Raw genomic sequence first — 22,757 nt, 5'->3', positions numbered from 1 at the left:
CAGGCGTCCGACTTTTGTAGGGCTGCATCTCATTTGCGAGAGTGGCCATGACAGCAGCTGCAGGATTGTGCACCATGGCATCATCAGAGAGCATGTCAAGTACTACACAACGTTCAAATGCAACACCCACTGCCGAGCTTTTTAAGGTGCAGGCATGTTAAAAAAACAAAAACAAAAACAAACAAACAAGTAATTATTTGATGCCGTCCACGGGATATTGCAGATTCCTCGCTCCCCATTTGTCGAATTATAGCCACAGAAAGTTAGGAGCGTTAGCGATACCAATTGCATAAAGTTTCTGCAATAAGTCACTCTGGGGCACTTTATCAAAGGCTTTGGCACAGACCAAAAAAAAACATCGGTCTGTTCTTTATCATTACTTTTGATAGAAATGTCATGAGATGTGGTAAGAGGTTGCATAGCAGTCAATGAACCATGTCTAAACGTGTGGGCATCTGATAACTGTCCGTTTTATATATATATGGTCAAGTGCTGGCAGATTACGTGCCCTAATATTTTACAGCTTGTTGAGGTCAAGGAAGTCGGTCAGTAATTGGAAACACGAGTGATCAGTTGACTTCAACATGGGCATGATCTGAACACTCCCCTAGTATGACAGAACAGAAAAATGTGTTAGCAAACTGTTATAAATGACAAAGAAAAACAGTGCAAGATCCGTTCTATATAATGGTGCAAGAAAGCTGCGAAAATGGTATTAGGACCTCATGCAATTTTATGGCATCAAGTCTAAGCAAGTTGCGTTGCTGACGTCACAAGTTTGAACCAAATGGTAGAAAAAATACACCCATTTTTAAATGAAAAATTTCAAAACAATAAATGCACTATCATCATCATCAGCCTGACTACGACCACTGCAGGACAAAGGTCTCTCCTATATATCTTCAATTAACCCTGTACTGTGCCAGCTACAGACACCGTATCTCCGCAAACTTTTTAATCTCATCCGCCCACCTAACTTTCTGCCGCCCCCTGCTACGCTTGCCTTCTCTTGGGATTCATTCCAATATCTTTAAGGATCATCAGTTGTCTTACCTTTGCATTACATGCCCTGCCCAAGCCCATTTCTTTCCCTTGATTTCGACTAGGATGACATTAATCCGTGTTTGTTCCCTCACCTACCCTGCCCTGTCTCTTAACATTATGCCCATCATTTTTCTTTCCACAGCTTGCTGCGCTACCCTTAAGCTGAAACCTTTTCGCTAGCCTCCACGTTTTCGCCCCTTATGATAAAGGTAAAGACATCAGCATAGCTGCAAAGAGTCAAACAATCAGTTTTTACCAAGAACAAAAATTGGATAGAATTGTCCTCAGTGCTCCTTTAAATAGTTTCTCAATGTACAGTCGGTAACTGTATACAATGGATGCCATGCATAATGCAGAGGATTGTTAGATAAGGTGTACTCACTGACTGCATCGAAGAACTTCGTATAGCTGTCGAAGGTGATCAAAGGTATAGGCAGCAACCTTAGGAACAGTTTTAGCACGCCCGCTATTACATGAATGTCTTCATATGTGGACGCACTCAGTGGTGCACTTTCGCCATCTGAAGCAAGAAATAGAGAGCAGAACAAAGAGGAGATTATTGCTGTCAACTTTAACACCCAATGTCATGGTTATAAGTCAGTCATGGCATGACACTTTCGAGAGCAGCACAAGCAGTTCTTACCTTTCTCGAATGACATCCGCAATGCCTCCACTTCATCACTAAACCCGGACACACGATAAATGCCTTCAGTATCCAAGCCTGCATAAACCAAAGAGATTCCCACCATTTAGAACTCTTAATAATAAGATGTAGACTGCACATAATTAGTCACACAAATTTCTGCTTTACATGTAAGCATTTGAATGTAATAAAAATGTTTAGCTTGACTCGGTGCATTCAGCTAGAATAGAAGAAAATGTAAGGAAAATGACAAAAAAAAAGCAAAGCTTCAAGAGTTCTGAAAGAGCTCAATTTAAAAAAAAGTCTCTCCAAAGAGGTTAAAATATAGAGCCGCCCTACTTCACTTACACTCTGCTGATTTCATTCAGGTATGGCCCAAAGCACAGTCTAACAGGTGCAGCCATAAGCATCTTGAAAGCAATGTAATGGCCTGGCCTGAAACTATACCACATATGCACTGAGCAAGAAGTGAACTTTCCATTTCAAAACTTGTTTGCTGAAGTGCGCACGCAACCATTCCCACAAGCACCACGAAAAAGAGTATGGGACACGATCCCGATTCTTCGGCAGGCGCTCGAAGCGAGCGACGCGTTTTTTAGCTCTCCGCTCCTTCGGACGCTGGGCCTAAGGCTTGGCGGCGCTGCGGGGTCTCCCCATGGAGGTCACAGACACCGTGAACAAGCGACAGCCCGCGTTCGGAGGTGACAATGAGCAACGCAGGGCAGGCCGCTCACGATCACGGAGACGGGCGGCATCCAGAGCAAAGTCGTCCAGCACCATTCGGCGGATGCAGGCCGAGATCGCTGATCTGTGGGACACGGTGATGGCGGCGCTCATCACCACTTCGGAGAACCTCGAGTCCGTCATCGGGACCTTGGACGTGTCGCCGGCGGACCCACGCGTTCTAGCCTTGAGGGAGGCCATGGCGCTTGCTCACCAGACGCAGGACTACATGGCGGCTCCCTCCCCGCCATTCCTGACCACCCCTGCGCTTTCTACCGCCATTGATACACCTGGGGAACCGGCTGTGATGCCCTCTCCCCCTGATGCTGCTGCTGCGGGCTCACCACGGACACCTGCAACCAAGGAGAACATGTGCATCCCGATGGACGAGTCTGTTCTCTGGAAACGGCGACGCTCAACGAGGTCCGAGGAGGAGAGGGACACGGAAACCAACACGGACATCGCAGTGGCCAAGCGGGAAGCTTGAAGCCACCCCACCGTCACTGTTCCCTCTCCCTCCACACTCGAAGGAGCAGGGCCTGCCCAGCTTGAACCCCAGGGAGCCCACCTTCAGCCTGCTGCTGACGCTGCTGCTGTTGCTGCTCGGACGACGGCGTCCGGATGAAAACCGGGTGTGACCTCGCCAAATCCCGCCGCACGAGACCAGGCTGTGGCTGGGGCCTCGTCTGCTGGCAGCGAGCATGGCCAACTCCACGGTGCGCCGCAGCAATACGCTGCAGCAATACGCTGCAGCAATACGCCGCAGACAGCGGCGACGCTGATGCTGGGGCCAGCCTGGTTCTGTGGCGCACCATCGCTACCAAGGTGCACCGGCGTCGGAGAGCTGCCCTGGAGCGAGCCGCAGCTGCCGTGGAGGTAGCGGCAGCGGCGATCCGATTGCCCGGCGTCCCGTGCAGCGCGGCCGCTTCTCATGGCCAGCCCCCTGACGCACGGGACGCGGAGATCGTGCGCCTAAAGCTGGCGTTGCGCGCCCTCAGTGCACTTTTCCTGGAGGGAACCGATGGACACCGGGCTTGCTTAGAAGCAGCAGGTGCTCCCGCACAGATAAGCCAGGACGATGGCTAGCCGCCGGACTCCCTCCCGCATACCATCCATCCTGCAGTGGAATGTGCGCTCACTTGCAGCGCGGTACGCCGAAATGCGAGTTTGCATCGCACAGGATTCGCCGGAAGTTATCGCGATGCAGGAGACGTACGTACGCTTACATGACGGGGAGCACCAGATGCGGCTACCTGCCTACAATGGCTACCACTCAGCCACCACGTGCGAGGAACCCACCTGTGCCGCAGTGCCCTGTTGTGACACATCTCATCAGCCCGGGAAATCAAGGTGCGTGATATATGTGCAGCAGGACATCCAGCACACCCTCGTCAGCACGGCAGTGGCGACATCTGACGCCCAGGAGTGCGTGGTTGCACTTCGGTGGTCTTGCCACGTCGCTGGCCAGTATTTATGTGCGTCCAGCTGTCGCGTGAAACGGGCTGTGTCTTCGTGCTGTGCCCCGCGCCAAATCATCTGTGGTGATTTTAACGCCCGCCATAGTGCGTGGGGCAGTGCGCGCCAGTCCGCGCGTGAAGAAAACCTGCACGATGCAGCAGTGACTTACCCCCTTGAACACCGGCGAGCCCACCTTTCGACAACACGGAACAACCGGCTCCTGCATCGACATTGCCTTCGCATCCAGAGGCATCGAGGCGACATGGCGCCGATCACCATCTCTCTGGGGCTCGGATCATTACTCCATCCTAATCGAACCCACTGTATTGTAGGCGCGCTCCAAACGTGCCTACTCCATTACCAACTGGAGTGCGTTCAGGCGGGCGGTCGATGAGGCGGCGGCCACTGGCGCAGATTTCTTTTCAAGTCTAGTCCGAAGCGCTCTCGCAGCCACCCAACGAGCAGAGGTAAGGGCAGGGCAGCCCACACTTGATATGAAACTGCTCAATCTGCATAAGAAGAGAGATCGCGCAGAGCGAAGGGTGCAACGGACTGACAGAGCTGCCGACTGGACTGTCTACAATCGCCTGGATGCGGCAGCGCACTGCCACGCCAACAAGCTATACCGCCGGCAGTGGGCTTCACTATGCCAAAGGATGGAGGAAGATGTCAGCTCACGGAGGTTTTTTGACACCCTGCGGCGCATCACCGAACCACAGGCAGACCGCCAACCGCTGGCCGCCCTCGCAATCTCCAGCGGGCTCAGCTTTGAAAAGTTGGCAGAGCGGTTTGCCGACCGGTTCACGCCGCCCAGCCCCGCAAATGCAGCTAACATAGCTGTGCCTGAGAGCCCCAGAAGCGATGCAAGTCCCTCGCCTGTCGCCTCGAAAGGTCCATGTGATGCGCCGTTCACCGCGGCGGAACTGAACAATGCGCTGCAGCGCTGCCGCCGCCGCTCAGCGCCCGGACCGGACGGGGTGGCATACCAAATGCTGCGAAACCTGGATGCGCAGCAACGACAGATCCTCCTGCAGCAGATCAACATGGTGTGGGAACGCGGGGAGCTACCGGAGGATTGGCGAACCGCGGTTGTCTGTCCCATCCTAACGGCAGGGCAAGGCGCCCACCTACGGAGCTGAGCGGATACCGGCCAGTGGCGTTAACATCGGCGGCAGGTAAGCTCATAGAGCATATGGCGTTGCAGCGTCTGAACGAGCGGGCTGCGGAGGCTGATTTGCGGAGGCTGATTTGTTTGACGAGCGGCAGACAGGTTTCCGTGGGATGCGGTGCACGGCTGATTCTATATCAGACGTTGTTACAGCGCTGGAGCATTCCAGGGCGGCAGGCCAGGTTGCGCTGCTACTGCTACTGGACGTCTCGGGCACTTTTGACAATGTTCACCGCGCACCAATTCTCGCTGTGCTTGAGGGGGCCGGTGTGAGCGGGCGCCTTTTGCGATACGTTCACGGCTTCCTGAGCGGGCGCACCATGAGCATACGAGTAGGGGATAAGCTCTCCAAGCCTCGCCCGGTGGACATAGGCGTGCCGCAGGGCTCTGTCTTATCACCATTTTTGTTTAATGTGGCCATGTCGGTGGTGCCGGCCTCCCTCCCCACGAGCGGCCGACACCATGTGTACATGTCCATATATGCAGACGACATAGCTCTGTGGTGCCAGGGACCACCAGGGCGAGGCGCTCCGCGTGCGGATGCCTTCAGGGAGCTCTGACCGCAATCGATGCCAGCTTGCGCGGCCTTGGTCTGTCGCTGAGCGCTGACAATCGGTGGCCATGGCCTGCGTTTCGTGCTCGCACCTTGCGCCACTATCACTGGACGGGACTCCTTCCTTGGCATAAATCGGTGCGGTACCTTGGCCTGGACATCGACTGGTGCCTTTCCTTCCGCCCCGCGGCGACCAAGGCCTGTCTGCAGATGAAGAGGATCACAGCCGCCGTGCACAAACTCACCGCTCGAGGCCAGGGCATCTTCCAGCAAGCCGCGCTGCGGCTATACAATGCCGCAGCTTTGGGGGCGGTGCTCTATGCGCTGCCGCTCGTCACGGTGCGCAAGCCGTGCTGCAAGAAACTTGAGCTCCAGCACTGCAAGTCCCTGCACGTGTGCCTAGGCCTGCCCAAAAACTCGCAGTGCGCCGCAACGTTGGCCGAGGCAGGAGCGTGGCCACTTGAGCTCCAAGCAGCGCGCAGGGCACTGAATCACATCGAGCGCATACGTTCAATGTGATTCAGTACAGCGGAGGTACAGCAAGAGATCGTCGGCATCGCCGGAAAGTGGAGCACACCCCTCCTAGCTGTGCAGCAGCTGGCCAGAGCCGTCATACACGAGGAGTTCCAGGACTACCTGCTCGTGTACATGACGGCTCAGTGGCCCGCGACAGCTGCTCCCTTGCAGCGGCGGCTATCATCCCCGCCCTGCGACTGCACAGCCAGCAACAAGCAACCTTCCTGGGCTCCTCCACCACTGCGGAGTTGATGGGGATCCAGCTTGGGCTGGACCTGCTGTTCACCCTCGGCCCTCTGCCGCCCAGGAGTGCTCTGCTGTGCAACTCCTGCGCCGCCCTCAGCCGCCTGCAATCTAACGGCCGCGGTACCCCACTAGTGCGAGAAAGTCGCTCGCCGCCTCGCGCAGAGGATGCGCCGCGCGTACACTGTGGGCGCCCGGTCACTGCTGCATCGCCAGCAACGAAGAAGCTGTGGACCTCGCGACCGCTGCACATCAACTACCTGCCAGCGATCTGCCCCTTGCACTGGAGGATGTGCGTGCGGTCATCCACGACCATCTCCGAAAGCAGCACCCCGACCCACGCATCGCAGGAGGTGAGCGCATCGACAGTATCACCGGCTGTCGCGCACTTACACGATCGCAACATATAATGATCCTCCGCACGCGCATTGGCTGCGTGTGGTCCGGGGAACGACGGGAGCAACACGGAATCACAACGAGTGATGTGTGTGACGGATGCGGTGCAGTGGAAACACTAGAACACCTGCTCCTTCACTGTGCCGCGTTCGCAGATGCTCGTCGCAATATGCTTGCGGCCTATAGGGCGCTGGGCATACTACCAGACTCCCTCAAGATGCTATTGTGGCCGCAGGGCAGTGTGCGCACTCGTGAGCGAACCTTGGTGAGCCTCTGTGCATTCCTCGAACACATGGGCTTGACGTTCAGTCTGTTCTCCGTCAGGCAGTGACACGCAGTGACTGAACGCCCCGCGAGCTCTACCTTGAACGATTGATAACTGGACGTGCACAACCCTGGAACCATTTCTTATTGTGTAAATAGTTTGTATATATTCCTTCTCCCCCTATCCTCTATTCCTGTGCCCTCACCTCTTCCATTTCATTTTTCCATTCTGCCTGCTATTCTTTATTTCCGCTGCCCCAGCTCAGGTGCTTCAGTATCGATGGCAGATGCCGGGGCTAGCAAAAATCTTTTCTTTCCTTTTTACTATTATTTTAATAAAAAAAAAACCACTACCACCATCACACGATCCCTACCAAGTGACATGCTTTCAAGGGACACTTCTAGATCTCCTCAGGCACTTTTGGATCTCATCAGGCCTTTTTTGACTGTTTATAATTATCTTTTTTTGACGATTTATAATTATCTTGTTTTCTTCTCATGACTTATTTTTCTCCATTCTTTAGTATGTGCACCTTTCTACTGGTATGTTGTTGGTGGTCACCTAGCAGTAAACAACTATTACATTCTGGTAGACCAACATTCTGGTTAGCACAGATTACATTATTATGCTGAAGAAAACATCTTTTTTACATAAAAAGCTTACTATTAAATGCTACTACGAGCTTTCAGTGAGACAGCTTACATATGCATAGTGTTGTAAGTTACCCATTACACAAATAAGAAATAAAAACACAAATTGTTTTGCCACTTGGTACCACTATGAAGGTGGCACGATAATTAATGTATGCAGGAGCCATGCTTAGGGCACTGGAAGTGGGTGCTCGCTCGAGAAACTTATTTTTGCAGTTGAACTTTTTATTCTGAAAATACAGTTGAACCCCTCAATAACGAAAGCCCTCAAGAAAGAAATTCTCGCGGCAACGAAAAATTCTGGTGCCCCCGGCGAATTTCCATAGAGTTCAATGCATTTGCCCCCTCTCAACGCTCCCGCATTAACGAAAGTTCGGAGTAGTGATCTGTAACATTTTTTTGGCACATCAGCCAGTTGGGAAAAGAGAAGTGGCAAAACTGCAGCGGCACACTCATCCGAAAAGTCGGGGCCGTTCACTTCTGCCAACAAGCACCGGCGCGGCCACTGCTGTTTACTTTCTGTCGGTTCGGTAATGATGATGAGAGCAACGAGATTTTTTTTTTTGTGTTCACTGAAAGCGGCGTTTTGCTAACCCTCTGTTGGCAACTACGCACGCATGCGACGTTACACTTGACGGCACTGCCGGCCAACTGGGGAAGTATCTAGGCAGAACAACGAACCCTGCTTTTTCTTATCACTACCACGCCTTGTACGCGCCGACCACGCTATCTCACCGTCCGCCTCGTGCACGCCGAATTCGCCTGTGACTTTTGTGTCCAGTGTTTTCTTTGGCCTGTCGAAAATATGCCGCCTCCTGTTAAAAAACGCAAGTTTTTGATGCTGCAGGAAAAGTCTGCAATAATCGCCGAAGCTGCAAAAGGCAGAAAGAAGTCGGACAATGCGGAGGAATTCAGTATCCCATGCAGCTCACTTTCTACGATCCTGAAATCCAAGAACAGCATCATGGCGGCACTTCAGAACGGCGCGTGCGCGCAGAATAAGACGGTGGCAACGCCAGTCTACGAAGATGTCAACAAAGCCGTATTCCAGTGTTCCCTCGACAAGAGAGCAAACAAGATGCCTTTGTCTGGAAGCCTTCTGCAGCAGAAGGCGATTGACTTTGCGTGCATTCTGGGACACAACTTTGAGGTGAGCGCCGGATCACTAAGCCGATAGCACGGCACTGCATCATTGCCAAGGTGTTGTTGGGGGAGTCTCCAAGTGTCGAAGCTGAAGCAGCATCATCCTGGATGCAGGAAAGTTACGAAAGCATAATGTATGAACATGAGCCCTCCGAAATTCATAATGTGGATGAAACCGGCTTTTCCTATGAAATGTTGGCATCGGAAATGCTCGACCTGAAGGGACAAAAATGCCATGGCGGCAAGCTGAGCAAAAAGCGGGTGAGCATTCTTTTCTACTCAAACATGGATGGATCCGACAAATGTCCCCTCCTCGTGACTGGGCGGAGCAAGATGCCATGGTGGTTTAAAGGTAACCGAAGGCTTCCGGTCGAGTACACTGCTAACCAGAAAGCTTGGATGACGCGCGCAATATTCTCCAGCTGGCTGGAAGCCTTTGATGTGGATATGCGGAAGCAGGGCAGATCCATCTGCCTTTTTTTGGACAACTGCAGTGCCCACCACATCGAAGACGTCCTGATGAACGTCCGCTTGATTTTTATACCTCCGAACTGCACATCCGTTATTCAATCTCTTGACCAAGGGGTTATTAAGAGTGTCAAGTCTGCGTACCGGGAAAAATCATCCGGCGGATGTTGTGAAACATCGAAATGAAGCAACCGATGGGAACTGATCTTTTCATGGCGCTGGAGATGCTTGCGGAGGCGTGGATTGCTACTTCAGTGACCCCTGTCCAGAACTGCTTCAGGCACGCTGGTTTCGCGGCTGGATGGCATGCATTGGCAGAACCGGAAGAGAGTTCCTGCAAGCGGCGACGATCTGCAGCCGCTAACCAAAGCATGGGACGTGCTTTGCAGTGTCGATGCAATGGTGCCAGACGCTGTTGAACTGGATGACTTTTTGTGTGCGGACGCCGACTTGATCGTGCACAAGGAATTCAGCAACGACACTATTATATTGATAGTGTGCACAAAAGAAATGAGGAGAGTGTTGACGAGGATGCCGAAAACCAAGCACAAGGAAGGCAAGTAAGCTCGCGTGATGTGCTTGACACTTCTGATGTTATCCGGACTTTCCTCGACGACGACGACAAAGCTATGCATAGCTTATCAAGCTGCAAAGCCCGAGTCGTGAAGCTCCTGCACAGCAATGTGAAGCAGAGCAAAATAAGCTACTTTTTTCATTAAATTTTGGTTCTGGAAATTAATGGGAGTGCTTATTTGTCCATTTTCGCGACAGCGAAATTCTCGCGAGAACGAAGAAGTTTTCCTTCTCCAGTGGTATCATTATTCAGGGGTTCAACTGTAATACTGTCGGAGGGAGTTAGACAGTTTACTAGCACTGTGTCGACTGCACCAAGGCCTATCTAAGTAAGTTATCAATAATATACTAGCTATGTGTATGAGTGGCGCCATCTATTTTAAATTGTAAATGCCATAAATCACACTCTTCTTAACAATAAAAGAAAAATTGCATAAAAATGGGTGTTCTATGTACAGTATGTACAACCAAAACTTTTCAGTTGAAATAGGCACTTGCCTAAGTGCCCCCCCCCTTCCCCCCACCACCAAAACAGCCCACCAAGAATGATGACAGTAGATGAATCAATGGACTTCTGGCAGCAGTTGAGTGCTAATTTAAAAAATATATTTTTTTAGTGATGTTAAGATGTTTGTTCCTCGTAGCATGTAATTAATTATTCCTGATGATTAGCATTACTAGCGATTTGTGGTATCCTTCCTTCTGTATTTCAAGCAACGATAAACACGTCCACATGCCTCTGTGCAGACATGTTTTTTTTGTAATGCACAGGTGCTTTGGAGCAATCGCTTTTGGCCACTGATGTGCGCATGAAACAAATGTGCAACTCTAGCTCCCGTGCAAAGCCTACGCAGTAACTTGCTTCATTGAGATCACCTACAGCCACTTCCTGGTAAAAGCTGTTTATGGATTGTGGAGTTTAATGTCCTGAAACAATGCATGGGATACAAGGGTCACTGTAGTGGAGGGCTCTGGTTTAATTTCGACCACCTGGGGTTCTTTAATGTGCACCAACGTTGCATAGCATGCGGGCATTATTGCAATCCACCCCCACTGAAATACGGTCTCCGCGGCCAGGATCGAGCTTGTGGCCATGGTATCAGCAGCCGAACGCCAAAGCCACTGAGCCACCGTGGCAGGTTTATCTTGTAGCAGCCTGACAACAACACAGCCATGCATCGCAGTCGCTTCAAGTAACAGAGCTCACCCCTCAGTTCAATCTCCTTGATACACATGTCCAGCACAAAAGGCCGTGGCGTGTTGTGCGCTTTCACCAGAGTGGTCAGGTCCACCCCAAAGACTCGCTTGACGTACTTGGTGTCCGGAAGGCAATCGTTCGGCACTTTCTCAGAACACCGGTTGTGTGCGCTGAACCCGCAGTCTGCAAGAAACAATGCAGCATAGCAAAATTGCCTCCTTGTGGTAAAAGCAAGCAAAACAGATGTCTGCACAGCAGAATTAAAGAGCAACTTAAAAATGATGAAACGCTTCCTCTCGGACATTATCAGACTCCTTGGACACTCCACACACAGCCGCAGTCACTGTGATCGTACCTTACTAATGCCCACCTGAGACCACTATCACTTGCACCTGTTGCAAATTGGCTGAGTGGTTTATTTGAAAGGCCCCTCTGAAATCTCCACCTCCAACAAAATGCAAGCAGCAAGCCCAAGGCAATGCAGCTACAGTAACATTTCATGCTCTGTCCTTCATTCAAGCATATGACCATCTCCTTTGCTCTTCTAATAGAATCAAATTACATTTTGATGAAGCAAACATGATGCCTGGTTCAAGGAAGACAGCACGGTCAATGTCATCATGCACTCACAGCTCGCACACTCTTCCTTGCTGGCTCTGCCATTATGCCGTGCCCAAGTAGTCAAATTTCAAGTGTACTACCGACAGTCACGGAGCACTGAGAACTACTATCTACCTTTCCTTAGCAATGCCAAATCCAGTACACAAAACTAAGAATATAATTATAATATTGTTTATTATATTGCCGCGAATATTTCCAGTGTTTGTTCGTTTTTCAAATCTGCCGCGACACCACTTTATCGCTTTGTTTGCGACGCAAGACGCGACTAGATTTATCTCGATTGATCGCAGCCAGGCAAAGCTGATTCTACGTTGTTCCGGAATGTTCTAGTAACTTTGCGCCCTTTATCTCGAATGTTCGCTATCAGCTTTAAATTGAGCACGGCCGACAGCGGCGGGCATTCTGTTCGACGACCGCCGAGCACGCTTGTCGCTTCGCCGCCGCCGAGTGATTCAGTCCATTTTGGGTGCAAGTCAGCCCAATAAACAGTTCTTTTAGAAGACCCTTTTGTCCGACTTCATCGCTGCTTCGACTGCCGTCACCACTACGTGACATCTGGTGGAGGTGCGGGGTAACTTCCATGTTCCGGACGCCCCCTTCAAGTCGTGAACCCAGCCCTGAGCGCTTCACACCCGAGGACGAACCAGCAGCTCAGCGAGCCAGCCGACGTCTCCAGGGAGAGGAGCCTGAGTTCGGGAAACTGCCGGACCGCACCAGACAGCGAAAAGACGCTGCTACCAGCACTGCAACCTCGCCAAAGATGTCGACACCGATCATACTGCAGCAGCCGCGTGTGCCGCCAACTTTCAATGGATCCTTAGGCGAAGACCCTGAAGAATGGTTGGACCAATTTGAGCGCGTGGCGTCATTCAACAAGTGGGATGATGCGGCAAAGATTGGACACGTTTTTTTCTCATTGGATGGCTCCGCACGCACGTGGTACGAAAACTACGAGTCGTCCCTTACGACATGGGAGCTATTCAAGAGAGAACTATTGAAGGTATTCACCAGTGTCGTGAGGAAAGAAAGAGCCGAACGACTCCTCGAGTCCAGGATCCAGCTTCCGAATGAGCCCGTCCGCAGTTACGTCGAGGAGATGAAGCGCCTATTTCGCCGCGCCGATCTCGGGATGACCGAGGAAAAGAAAGTTCAGTTTTTAATGCGTGGCGTAAAAGAACAACTATTTGCAAGCCTCGTCCGCCAGCCGCCAAAAACAGTCGAGGAGTTTATGCAAGAAGCCTGCACGATTGAGAAGACCCTCGACGTCCGAGCTCGGCAGTACAATCGCCCTTCCACTGCCTGTGCAATCCGTTCGGACTCGCCGGCCACCACCAGCGACAGCTTGCGGGAAGTTATCCGCGAAATCGTCCGAGAGGAGCTACGTCGATTACTGCCATCCTCCGCACAGCCACAAGCAGCGACTCTGATGGACGTGGTACGGGAAGAAGTGCAACAGGCACTTGGCACCCCGACGGCCACAGAACCCCAGGCCATGACCTACGCCGCTGCAGTAAGTACTGCTCAGCCCCAGCGACAACCCCCACGTCCTCCCCGAGATGAGCCAATCGTTCCACAACGCCGCCTCCCAGCCCCCGCCCGCCCAGCCTATGACCGACGCTCAAGCCCCAGGAAATGCGACGCCTGGAGGACTTCCGACAACCGGCCGTTGTGCTTCCATTGCGGTGAGGCCGGCCATATTCTTCGTCACTGCCCGTACCGATGTATCGGTCTTCGAGGATTTGCCGTTAACGCCCCACGACCACGCTTCGGACAACGTCCGCACGAAATCGACGAGTACCTGCGTCGAGAAGAGTACACGCCGAACCGCTTTTCGCGCTCACCATCGCCGTCAACCTCGCGCTTTGCGTTGCCACGCCGCAGCTACGCAGCCGCGGTACGAGGAAGGTTGCCCAGCCCCCGTAGGGGAAACTAAAGGCAGCAACCTCTGGAGGTGAGGTTGCTCACGAGCTAAACGCCGAAGATCCTCCACCGAATACGCCCCATGAAGACGCTGCACCCGCGACGCCGCATGAAGAACCGACACTCGCTGCACCGACGCCGCACACAATGAGAACCTCGACCACGACGCAAGCTACCTTGAAATCGACGCCGCCACCCAGAGGAGCTTCGACCACACGCCCAACCCGTGACTCGCATACGCGATGAAGCCGTGACCCGACGCCGAGAGCGACATGCAATGCAAGAGCCAGGACCTCCGACCTAGAAGTGACTATCGACGGCCGGAAAGTTACCGCTCTAGTCGACACAGGAGCCGATTACTCGGTGATGAATGGAACATTCGCTGCGCAGCTCAGAAAAGTCACAATGGCTTGGGACGGCCCACAAATTCGCACCGCTGGGGGCCACCTCATTACGCCATCAGGACGATGCACAGCGCGAGTGACTGTCAAAGGACATACCTATACTGCGACCTTTGTTGTGCTACCGCAATGCTCCCGCGAAGTGATCTTGGGTATGGATTTCCTTAATGAGCATCAGGTGATCATCGACCTGTGATCCAAGCTGATCACGCTTTCGACAGACGAAGCCATCGCTTCGATGAAAACTCGGGAAAATCACGTTGCCCTAAGTGTCCTGGAGGTAGAAGTGAGCGTCCCACCCCGTTCAAGCGTTATCGTGACCGTAGGCGCCACGAAAGCCATAAACACTGAAGCCATCATCGAGGGGAACATGCAGTTGCTACTAGACCGAGGAATCAGCATCGCAAGAGGCATCGCACATTTCCGCAATGGCCAGGCCGAAGTACTGCTGACTAACTTCAGCGAAGAATACCGGCATATTAACAGAGGAACGACGATTGCTTTCTACGACGAAATATCTGACGTACGAGATTCCTTCGCCCTCTCCGACCCCTCCGCAGAAGATCCGCCTGACCAAGAGAACTCGCCCACTTTCGACATCAACCCAGCCCTGCGCCGGAACAGACAAGACCAGATCCGCAATCTGCTTCAAAACTACAGTGAGTGCTTTTCGACATCGCCGAAGGTGCGACAGACGCCAATTGCCAAGCATCGCATTATAACGGATCAACACGTCCGACCTCTCCGTCAAAGCCCCTACCGTGTGTCTCCGCGAGAACGACAAGCCATCCGGGACCAAGTCGAAGAAATGCTTCGCGACGAAGTCATCCAGCCTTCAAACAGCCCATGGGCGGCACCGGTTGTTCTAGTGAGAAAGAAAGTCGGCGCACTTCGATTCTGCGTGGATTACCGCCGCTTGAACAACATAACAAAGAAGGACGTCTACCCCCTCCCCCGCATCGACGACACACTGGACCGCCTCTGCAACGCCAAATATTTCTCATCGATGGACCTCAAGAGCGGCTACTGGCAAATTGAGGTCGACGAAAGAGATCGCGAGAAGACAGCATTCATAACTCCGGATGGGCTGTTTGAGTTCAAGGTGATGCCATTTGGTCTCTGTTCCGCACCAGCGACGTTTCAGCGAGTAATGGATACAGTGCTGGCAGGCCTGAAGTGGAAAATTTGTCTGGTATATTTAGACGACGTCGTTGTCTTCGCCTCGAACTTTGAAGAGCACCTCAAAAGACTTCGAACAGTACTAGACGCAATCAAGTCGTCTGGCCTAACCTTGAAAGCAGAGAAATGCCACTTTGCCTACGAAGAGCTGCTGTTTCTAGGCCACATCGTTAGCAAGGAAGGAGTACGCCCAGACCCACAGAAAACAGCTGCTATTGAACAGTTTCAACCGCCGGCCGATAAGAAAGCAGTGCGCAGATTTCTCGGACTATGCGCATATTACCGACGATTTGTGAAAAACTTTTCGCGCATCGCCGAACCCCTGACCCAACTGACGAAGGCAGACGTGCCGTTTAAATGGGAAGCGCCGCAAGCAGAAGCCTTCAAGGAACTTCAGCGTCGTTTACAGTCCCCACCGATCCTTGCGCATTTTGATGAAAACGCCGATACTGAAGTTCATACCGACGCAAGCAGCGTGGGACTAGGCGCCGTTCTCGTTCAAAAAAGTGACGGGCTGGAGAAGGTCATCGCATACGCTAGCCGTTCCCTTTCCAAGGCCGAGGCTAACTATTCGACCACTGAGAAGGAGTGCCTTGCCATCATCTGGGCTACGTCGAAATTCCGCCCCTACCTCTACGGACGGCCGTTCAAGGTGGTCAGCGACCACCACGCGCTCTGCTGGCTTGCCAATTTGAAGGATCCCTCTGGCCGACTCGCTCGATGGAGTCTGCGTCTCCAGGAATTTGACGTCACCGTCGTTTACAAGTCCGGACGCAAGCACACTGACGCCGATTGCCTCTCACGAGCCCCTGTAGATGCACCGCCGCTGGACGACGATGAGGACGCCTTCCTGGGACCCATCAGCGCAAGCTCTTTTGCTCAGCAGCAACGCTCGGACCCCAACCTAAAAGGCCTCATCGAGTACCTGGAAGGCAAGGTTTCTTCACCCCCCGCTTCATTCAAGCGAGGACTGTCTTCTTTCTGTGTGCAGAATGAGGTCCTTGTGAAGAAGAACTTTACAGCGAACAAAACAGCCTACCTCCTTGTTGTACCTACTTGTCTCCGCGAAGAAGCTCTACAGGCTTCACACGACGAGCCGACAGCTGGACATCTCGGGTTTACTCGCACCTTCCGCCGCATTCAAGACAAGTATTACTGGCCCCGACTGTCTGCCGATGTCGCACACTATGTGAAAACATGCCGAGATTGTCAGCGACGAAAGACTCCTCCCACACGACCAGCAGGATTTCTGAACCCCATTGAACCTCCCTCAAGACCCTTTCAGCAGATTGGCATGGACTTGCTTGGCCCTTTTCCAACGTCAACATCTGGAAATAAGTGGATCATCATAGCGACCGACTACCTGACCCGCTACGCCGAGGCGAAAGCCCTACCGAACGGAACAGCAGCAGAAGTGGCCAAATTTTTCGTGGAGTGCATTCTTCTTCGACACGGCGCCCCCGATGTGCTCATCACGGACAGAGGAACAGCATTTACGGCGGAACTCACGCAAGCCATCCTGCGCTACAGCCAAACCAGCCACCGGAAGACAACTGCATACCATCCACAGACCAACGGACTGACCGAGCGCCTGAACAAAACCATCGCCGATATGCTCGCTATGTATGTCGATGCCGAACATAAAACCTGGGATGTCATCCTGCCTTACGTCGTCTTCGCCTACAACACCGCAGTGCAGGAGACCACCCAGATGACGCCTTTTAGGCTCGTCCATGGCAGGGATGCCACGACCACGCTAGACGCCATGCTGCCCAACGTTACAGAAGAAGAGAACGTCGACGTTGCTGCCTACCTTCAACGCGCAGAAGAAGCTCAAAGGCTTGCCCGATTACGGATCAAAGATCAGCAGCGGTCCGACGCCAGACGCTACAACCTACGAAGACGCAACGCGGAATACAAGCCAGGAGACCAAGTCTGGGTGTGGACACCCATTCGCCGCCGTGGATTGAGTGAAAAGCTTTTGCGCCGCTATTTCGGTCCGTACAAGGTTCTTCGTCGGCTGGGTGAACTGGATTATGAAGTCATCCCTGACGCAATGACTGCATCCCAGCGACGCCGCATACTACCAGAAGTTGTCCATGTAGTCCGTCTGAAGCCGTATTATGCGCGCTAAAGGCCGCTGCATTTCCATGCTTTATTTTCGCAAGATCCGTTTTTTTCCCTTACTAGTCGCATTATTTGTTTTAATGCATTGGGTCGATGCTTCTTTGAGAGGGGAGTAATGCCGCGAATATTTCCAGTGTTTGTTCGTTTTTCAAATCTGCCGCGACACCACTTTATCGCTTTGTTTGCGACGCAAGACGCGACTAGATTTATCTCGATTGATCGCAGCCAGGCAAAGCTGATTCTACGTTGTTCCGGAATGTTCTAGTAACTTTGCGCCCTTTATCTCGAATGTTCGCTATCAGCTTTAAATTGAGCACGGCCGACAGCGGCGGGCATTCTGTTCGACGACCGCCGAGCACGCTTGTCGCTTCGCCGCCGCCGAGTGATTCAGTCCATTTTGGGTGCAAGTCAGCCCAATAAACAGTTCTTTTAGAAGACCCTTTCGTCCGTCTTCATCGCTGCTTCGACTGCCGTCACCACTACGTGACAATATCAATTATAAATTAATAAGATTACATGATAAATTTTCACAGTGGAGTTAGCATTGCTAAACAAAGCTATAAGATAGGCTGAAATGTTCACAGTCGATAATCATTAAGTTTGAAATTCTGGTGTTTCAGTTATCACGAGACCCTATTTATCTCAAAACCTTTCTCCATTTTTTCAAAAAATGTGTGCTTTGGAGAATACAAGACCAGTGCTGTTGAGGATGAAGACGAGAAAGACTGCAAGTACATCATATTTTGTGTATTGTTATTATACTGGGCTTTTTGTAGCATACAGTAAAACCTCGTTAATTTGACCCCCATCAATTCGGAATTCCGACTGCCAACGTGGTCCCTGCCAACTCTCATGTATGTGAATGTTTACGGCGTCAGATGCTTTTAATTCGATGGGCCCCCCAAGGAGAGCCGTGAAGAGATATGAGTGACTTGCCTAGTGATCTCTCATATATTCGTGCACAGGCCTGAACTAAATGGCAAGTCGTTTCCTGTGCACCGCTGGTAAGTGGACAATGGCAGGCACGACAACAAGGAAGGCCTCCGTTGCAAGGGCGTATTCTGGCCGTGTCATTTTGCCTTTGGAGCTTTGCCGTGAACCCACTGTGACTGGGGCTATCCGCCCACGCGTTAGCCAGTGAGCTAGTCAAGCCCAGTTGTACGTCGTTAAGAACGCTGATTGACTTATCACTGGTTCTTACAGTACAGCACTTAAGCACCCATTTGTGGGTTGAGTGGCATCCCTTGCCATCACCGTAACCGGGCATGTGGGCGCACAGGGTGCCGTTGCTCGCTCAGAGAAAGTGCAAGAGTCACACATGCTGTAGTGCGCCGGAAGTCAGCACGGCGCAAAAGGAATCATGCCTGCGCGCACTGCAGAAGGACCCATAGGCTTGTAGAAACAACCCCTGTTTTCCCATAGAGAGCATGTAGCCTTGTGTGTGTTGTGTGATGCCCTCTCCACTTCGACTGCGCATGGCGGTACTGGGTCAGACCGAAGAAACTTAAAACATCTGGAGGAAACCTCACTCCTCGCCTGACCACTGGCAAAATAAACCTCGTTGGGAGGGTGAGAGAGCATCTGTATTGTGGACGCTTTGTGTGTGTGTGCGCGCCTGCTTTGACATGAAGTGAGGAACAGGATGCGGCGCACCCTTTATATGAAGGATGTTTAGCGGCGTCGGTCAGCCTGTGCTGCAGTTTTAGCTTCGAAGAAGTATGCGCAGAATCAAAATATCTAAAGAGCTGCACTCAAATTTACATTAAGAAGTATCGTAATTGTCGGATAATTTTTTGCATATCCTTTTTTGATCGCGTTATGCCACTACGGTGGCAGTGTGCACTTCCCTCGCTTCCATCTGCACGGTTCTTCCATTCTTCTATCATGCCGAAACTGTGCGCTCACCCCACGGCATTCGCAGTTTGTGCACCGAAGCCTTACAAACGATAGCAGCACTTGTGAAGAGGCTGCACTGCAATCGCGGAGTCATGAAAGAAAATTTAGCTAATCACTGCGAAAGGTTAGCACACCACGTTCGAGCAAAAATGTTTAGGCATGCAGCAAATGTAAGGAGGAATAAGAAATCTGAGACGCCCTCTGCATCGCCTACAAGGACGATGTTTTCATAGGCCCAACATCACTATCACTCAACAGGGCTGAGTGCATTTGAACCGGCAAGTGCTGTAGAGCAGCTACTCTGCAATGATCAACGAGCTGAGATGGCCGAGCAGCTCAGTGACAATAACGGTGTGAATGCAACATCAAGCACTGCTTCAGGCACCAATTCAATAAGCAGAGTTCTGTGCTAAAGAATTGTACCAGTGCAAAACTTTTATCACATCTTTCATGGCCTGGCAACGTGCTTCAAGATGCACTGAATTTTCCTGAAGGCAACGGTGGCCAGAACTGGTGGAATTTTATTAGTGCACAATATGTTTAATCTACGGTGTCGCCAAACAAACCAAAAAAAGAACTTGCCACTTGTGTCAGTGACAGGGTGAGCATCCTCCAGATTCTTTCTTCCATTGCCCCTCCTTCTCTTATTCCATCGCTTCTCTTCCCAATTTGGTCTTTCCTTCTCACTCACTGTTTCCATGGTAATGCCCAGTTACTGACCAACCAGCTGACTGGCTCGGAGTGACATACCATTTGCAGGCTTCTAACATACTGACTGCATTATAGTGCAACTTCAATGGCATGCAAGCTTGTTGCAACATGCCTGCATGTGATGCAGCCACCTGACAGTGTAAATACGACTTCATATAACGCAAATGGGAAAACACATTCCATACCTTCACATCGCACACCCTGGGCTATCAGACCCCACATGAAGTTGCCACAAAAGTCGCACCACGGTAGTCCCTTGAAGTTGTTTACCTGTTTGAGAAAAATTACAAATGACAATCAAGATAGTACATGTAGAACATTTTCCCTCTCTCTATGCAGCACCTAAAATGCAGCAAAGCAGTTTGAATTCTATTGGCATTGAATGCCAAAGAGTTTCAATGCAAATGAGCAAGTATTTTCTTTTGGTCAAGTGCCTCCATCTCAATTTCGTCTCCAGCATGTACAGTTAAAGCCCACTGATACATTCCCCACCGCAAATCTTTCTTGCTGTTATGGTATGAAATCCTGGTCCTGGCAGAACATAAACACAATACACACATTTTACATTCACACTGTTTGTTCCAGTTACTTCTGGTGCAGTTGGTGGCTATTGTGCCAATAATTGGGCGCATAAATTGTGAAGATGCTGCTGTCATAATGAAGAGAGAAAAAAAGTGTCATAACTATCCAGAGAAGTGGCATGTACTATCACCAACGCATGTGCAGAGCTACTTTGCCCACAGTACCCTACATCATTTATTATCATGTCCGGTGCTGACTCCATTTGCAAGTAGCTACAGCTGCTTAAAGGGACACTGAGGAGAAATTGATGTTGGCTTGTATCCATAGAATACCAGCTCCTGATCACAAAAACGGCACTCTTCCTGAAAACAAAGCTCTTGTAATGTAGAAAATAGCAAGAACCAAAATACAGGTATCGCCGCCACAGGCCAATCTCGCAAGTACAAGCGTGATGACTTCCTAGGACAAGAGGCGCCACCATAGAGGAATTTTCCTAACTTCATGGACGTCAAGAATCTCTGAGGCTTGCAAAAAAGGTTGCGCACCGCACCGCTACCTGCCAGAAATCACGGAGTCTCCGTTTACGTCGCGTTTCACGTCACTACGTTCTGTGTCGTCATAAGAGTTCTCCGTGCCATCATAAGAGTTCTCGAGTTTGAATCGGAGCGGCGGGAAAAAATTTTTCAACTTCGAATCCAAATCTCTTTGAAATAAATGCATCTTTCGCTCCCGGACAAGCGTCAACAAAGCCATGAAATGCCGAACTATCAGATATTGCTAACAAAAAAATTTTGATAGGGTTCTCCTCAGTGTCCCTTTAACAGCTTTAAATGTTTACCACAATGATGGGATTATATTTTTGTATTCCTTAGAGTACTTTCTTTGCACAGTCCCACAAGTAACGTCACTTGTTGAGTTCCCAATCTTTCTCCAGTAACCTACACACTTTCATCCAGAGGTTAAATAAATGTGATTTGATCAGATTTGACCCTGCAGCACGAGTTGCACTGTGAGGCAAAAATTAAATAATTAGATTAATTCCCTCACACACATTACCCAAAATACACTGCACTAACAGCTGAAGTTCCAAACATTGATCTATAACGTTTCATGCCTCAGACCCTTTGTACAGCAGACATGGCCACACTTCGTATCAGCACATGACACTATGGAAGCTAGTACTATGTCAAGAAAACTATTACCATTCAATTTTTAACAGCAGCAGCCCTCAATGCCAGCAGTCTCATATAAAGTAATTGTACAGTACCCTACACGGTTCAAACAGCCCCTGGCCCATTTAGAACACTACCTGTGATTTTGACAGTACCTGAGAGGTCAAATGATATTACGTGCCAGTTCTGAGATTCAGTTTTTGCTCTCATGTGATACAACCATGCTTATTATTTGAGCAATGGGAAGGTGAAAACAACTTTTCAAGAAGCATTTCTCCCATACAATGCACAAAATCTTCTGAAAGACTCTTCGGGGTCCCACAATGCACTCAACAGAAAGATCGGCAACATATGAGGTGGCAGAAGACAAAAAAGAGAGAAAAAAAGCAAGCATGTCAAGGCAACACCAGAACCTTGCTACCAGGTTGCAGCTTTCAAGAGAGTTCAGATGATAAGTTAATCATACTCCCATAGTTCTGTCACTTGTATAGCGTCTGCAATAATAATAGCATCATAAAATGAGAAGGTGGCTGCCAACACGCAAGCCTGGGGAAAATGATCTTTCTGTGATCTTTCGCAGAATTGCGGGAAAGTAGGGGCTCTAGCCAAGAGCAGTCACATTGTCCCTAGTGCACTCAGCATCATCACCAAAGTCACGAGTTTGTGCCAGAGTGGCAGAACAAAATGTTCAAACCCCAAATTTCTAAGCAACAAATCTGTGTTCTGCTTCTGAACAAATGCCTACAGTGCCACCAAAAAGATGAACTAGTCGCCGCGGTGGCTCAGTGGTTATGATGCTGGGCTGCTGACCCGAAACACGTGGATTCGATCCTGGCAGTGGCAGTCGCATTACGCTGGAGGCGGAATGCTAGAGGCCCATGTACTGTGCGAATTCAGTGCAAGTTAAAGAATCCCAGGTGGCCAAAATTATCTGGAGCCCTCCAGTATGGCACCCCTCATAGCCTGGGTCACTTTGGGACTTTAGACCCCATAAAACCAAAAAGCTGAACTACTGGTACTGATTTTGATGAACTTGTCCTCAGCACCACTAAATAGAGAAGCAGGGCGGCCACAGCATGAAGCAATAATCATAAACTATAGACGGATACAACTTAAGTCTGCAGTGAGGCTCCGCCCACATTCAGGACCGCCTCACAGAATTCCTCC

General features: G+C 50.8%; 1 protein-coding gene across 1 annotated transcript in view; it reads right to left on the bottom strand.

Moving 5' to 3' along the window:
• LOC144093960 (N-chimaerin-like) overlaps window positions 1-22,757 on the bottom strand; it is a 57,477-nt gene that overhangs the window by 14,304 nt on the left and 20,416 nt on the right. The window contains exons 8-11 of the mRNA XM_077627737.1: window positions 20,082-20,166; window positions 11,051-11,224; window positions 1,688-1,765; window positions 1,427-1,564 (exon numbers count right to left, since the gene is read on the bottom strand). Coding sequence (XP_077483863.1) covers window positions 1,427-1,564; window positions 1,688-1,765; window positions 11,051-11,224; window positions 20,082-20,166 — 475 coding nt within the window. The remainder of the gene's footprint in view (window positions 1-1,426; window positions 1,565-1,687; window positions 1,766-11,050; window positions 11,225-20,081; window positions 20,167-22,757) is intronic.

Source organism: Amblyomma americanum, chromosome 6 (genome assembly GCF_052857255.1).
Source record: "Amblyomma americanum isolate KBUSLIRL-KWMA chromosome 6, ASM5285725v1, whole genome shotgun sequence".
Classification (NCBI taxonomy): domain Eukaryota; kingdom Metazoa; phylum Arthropoda; class Arachnida; order Ixodida; family Ixodidae; genus Amblyomma; species Amblyomma americanum.
The sequence above is the reverse complement of the archived record's forward strand: the minus strand, read 5'-3'. Positions and strand labels throughout refer to the sequence as shown.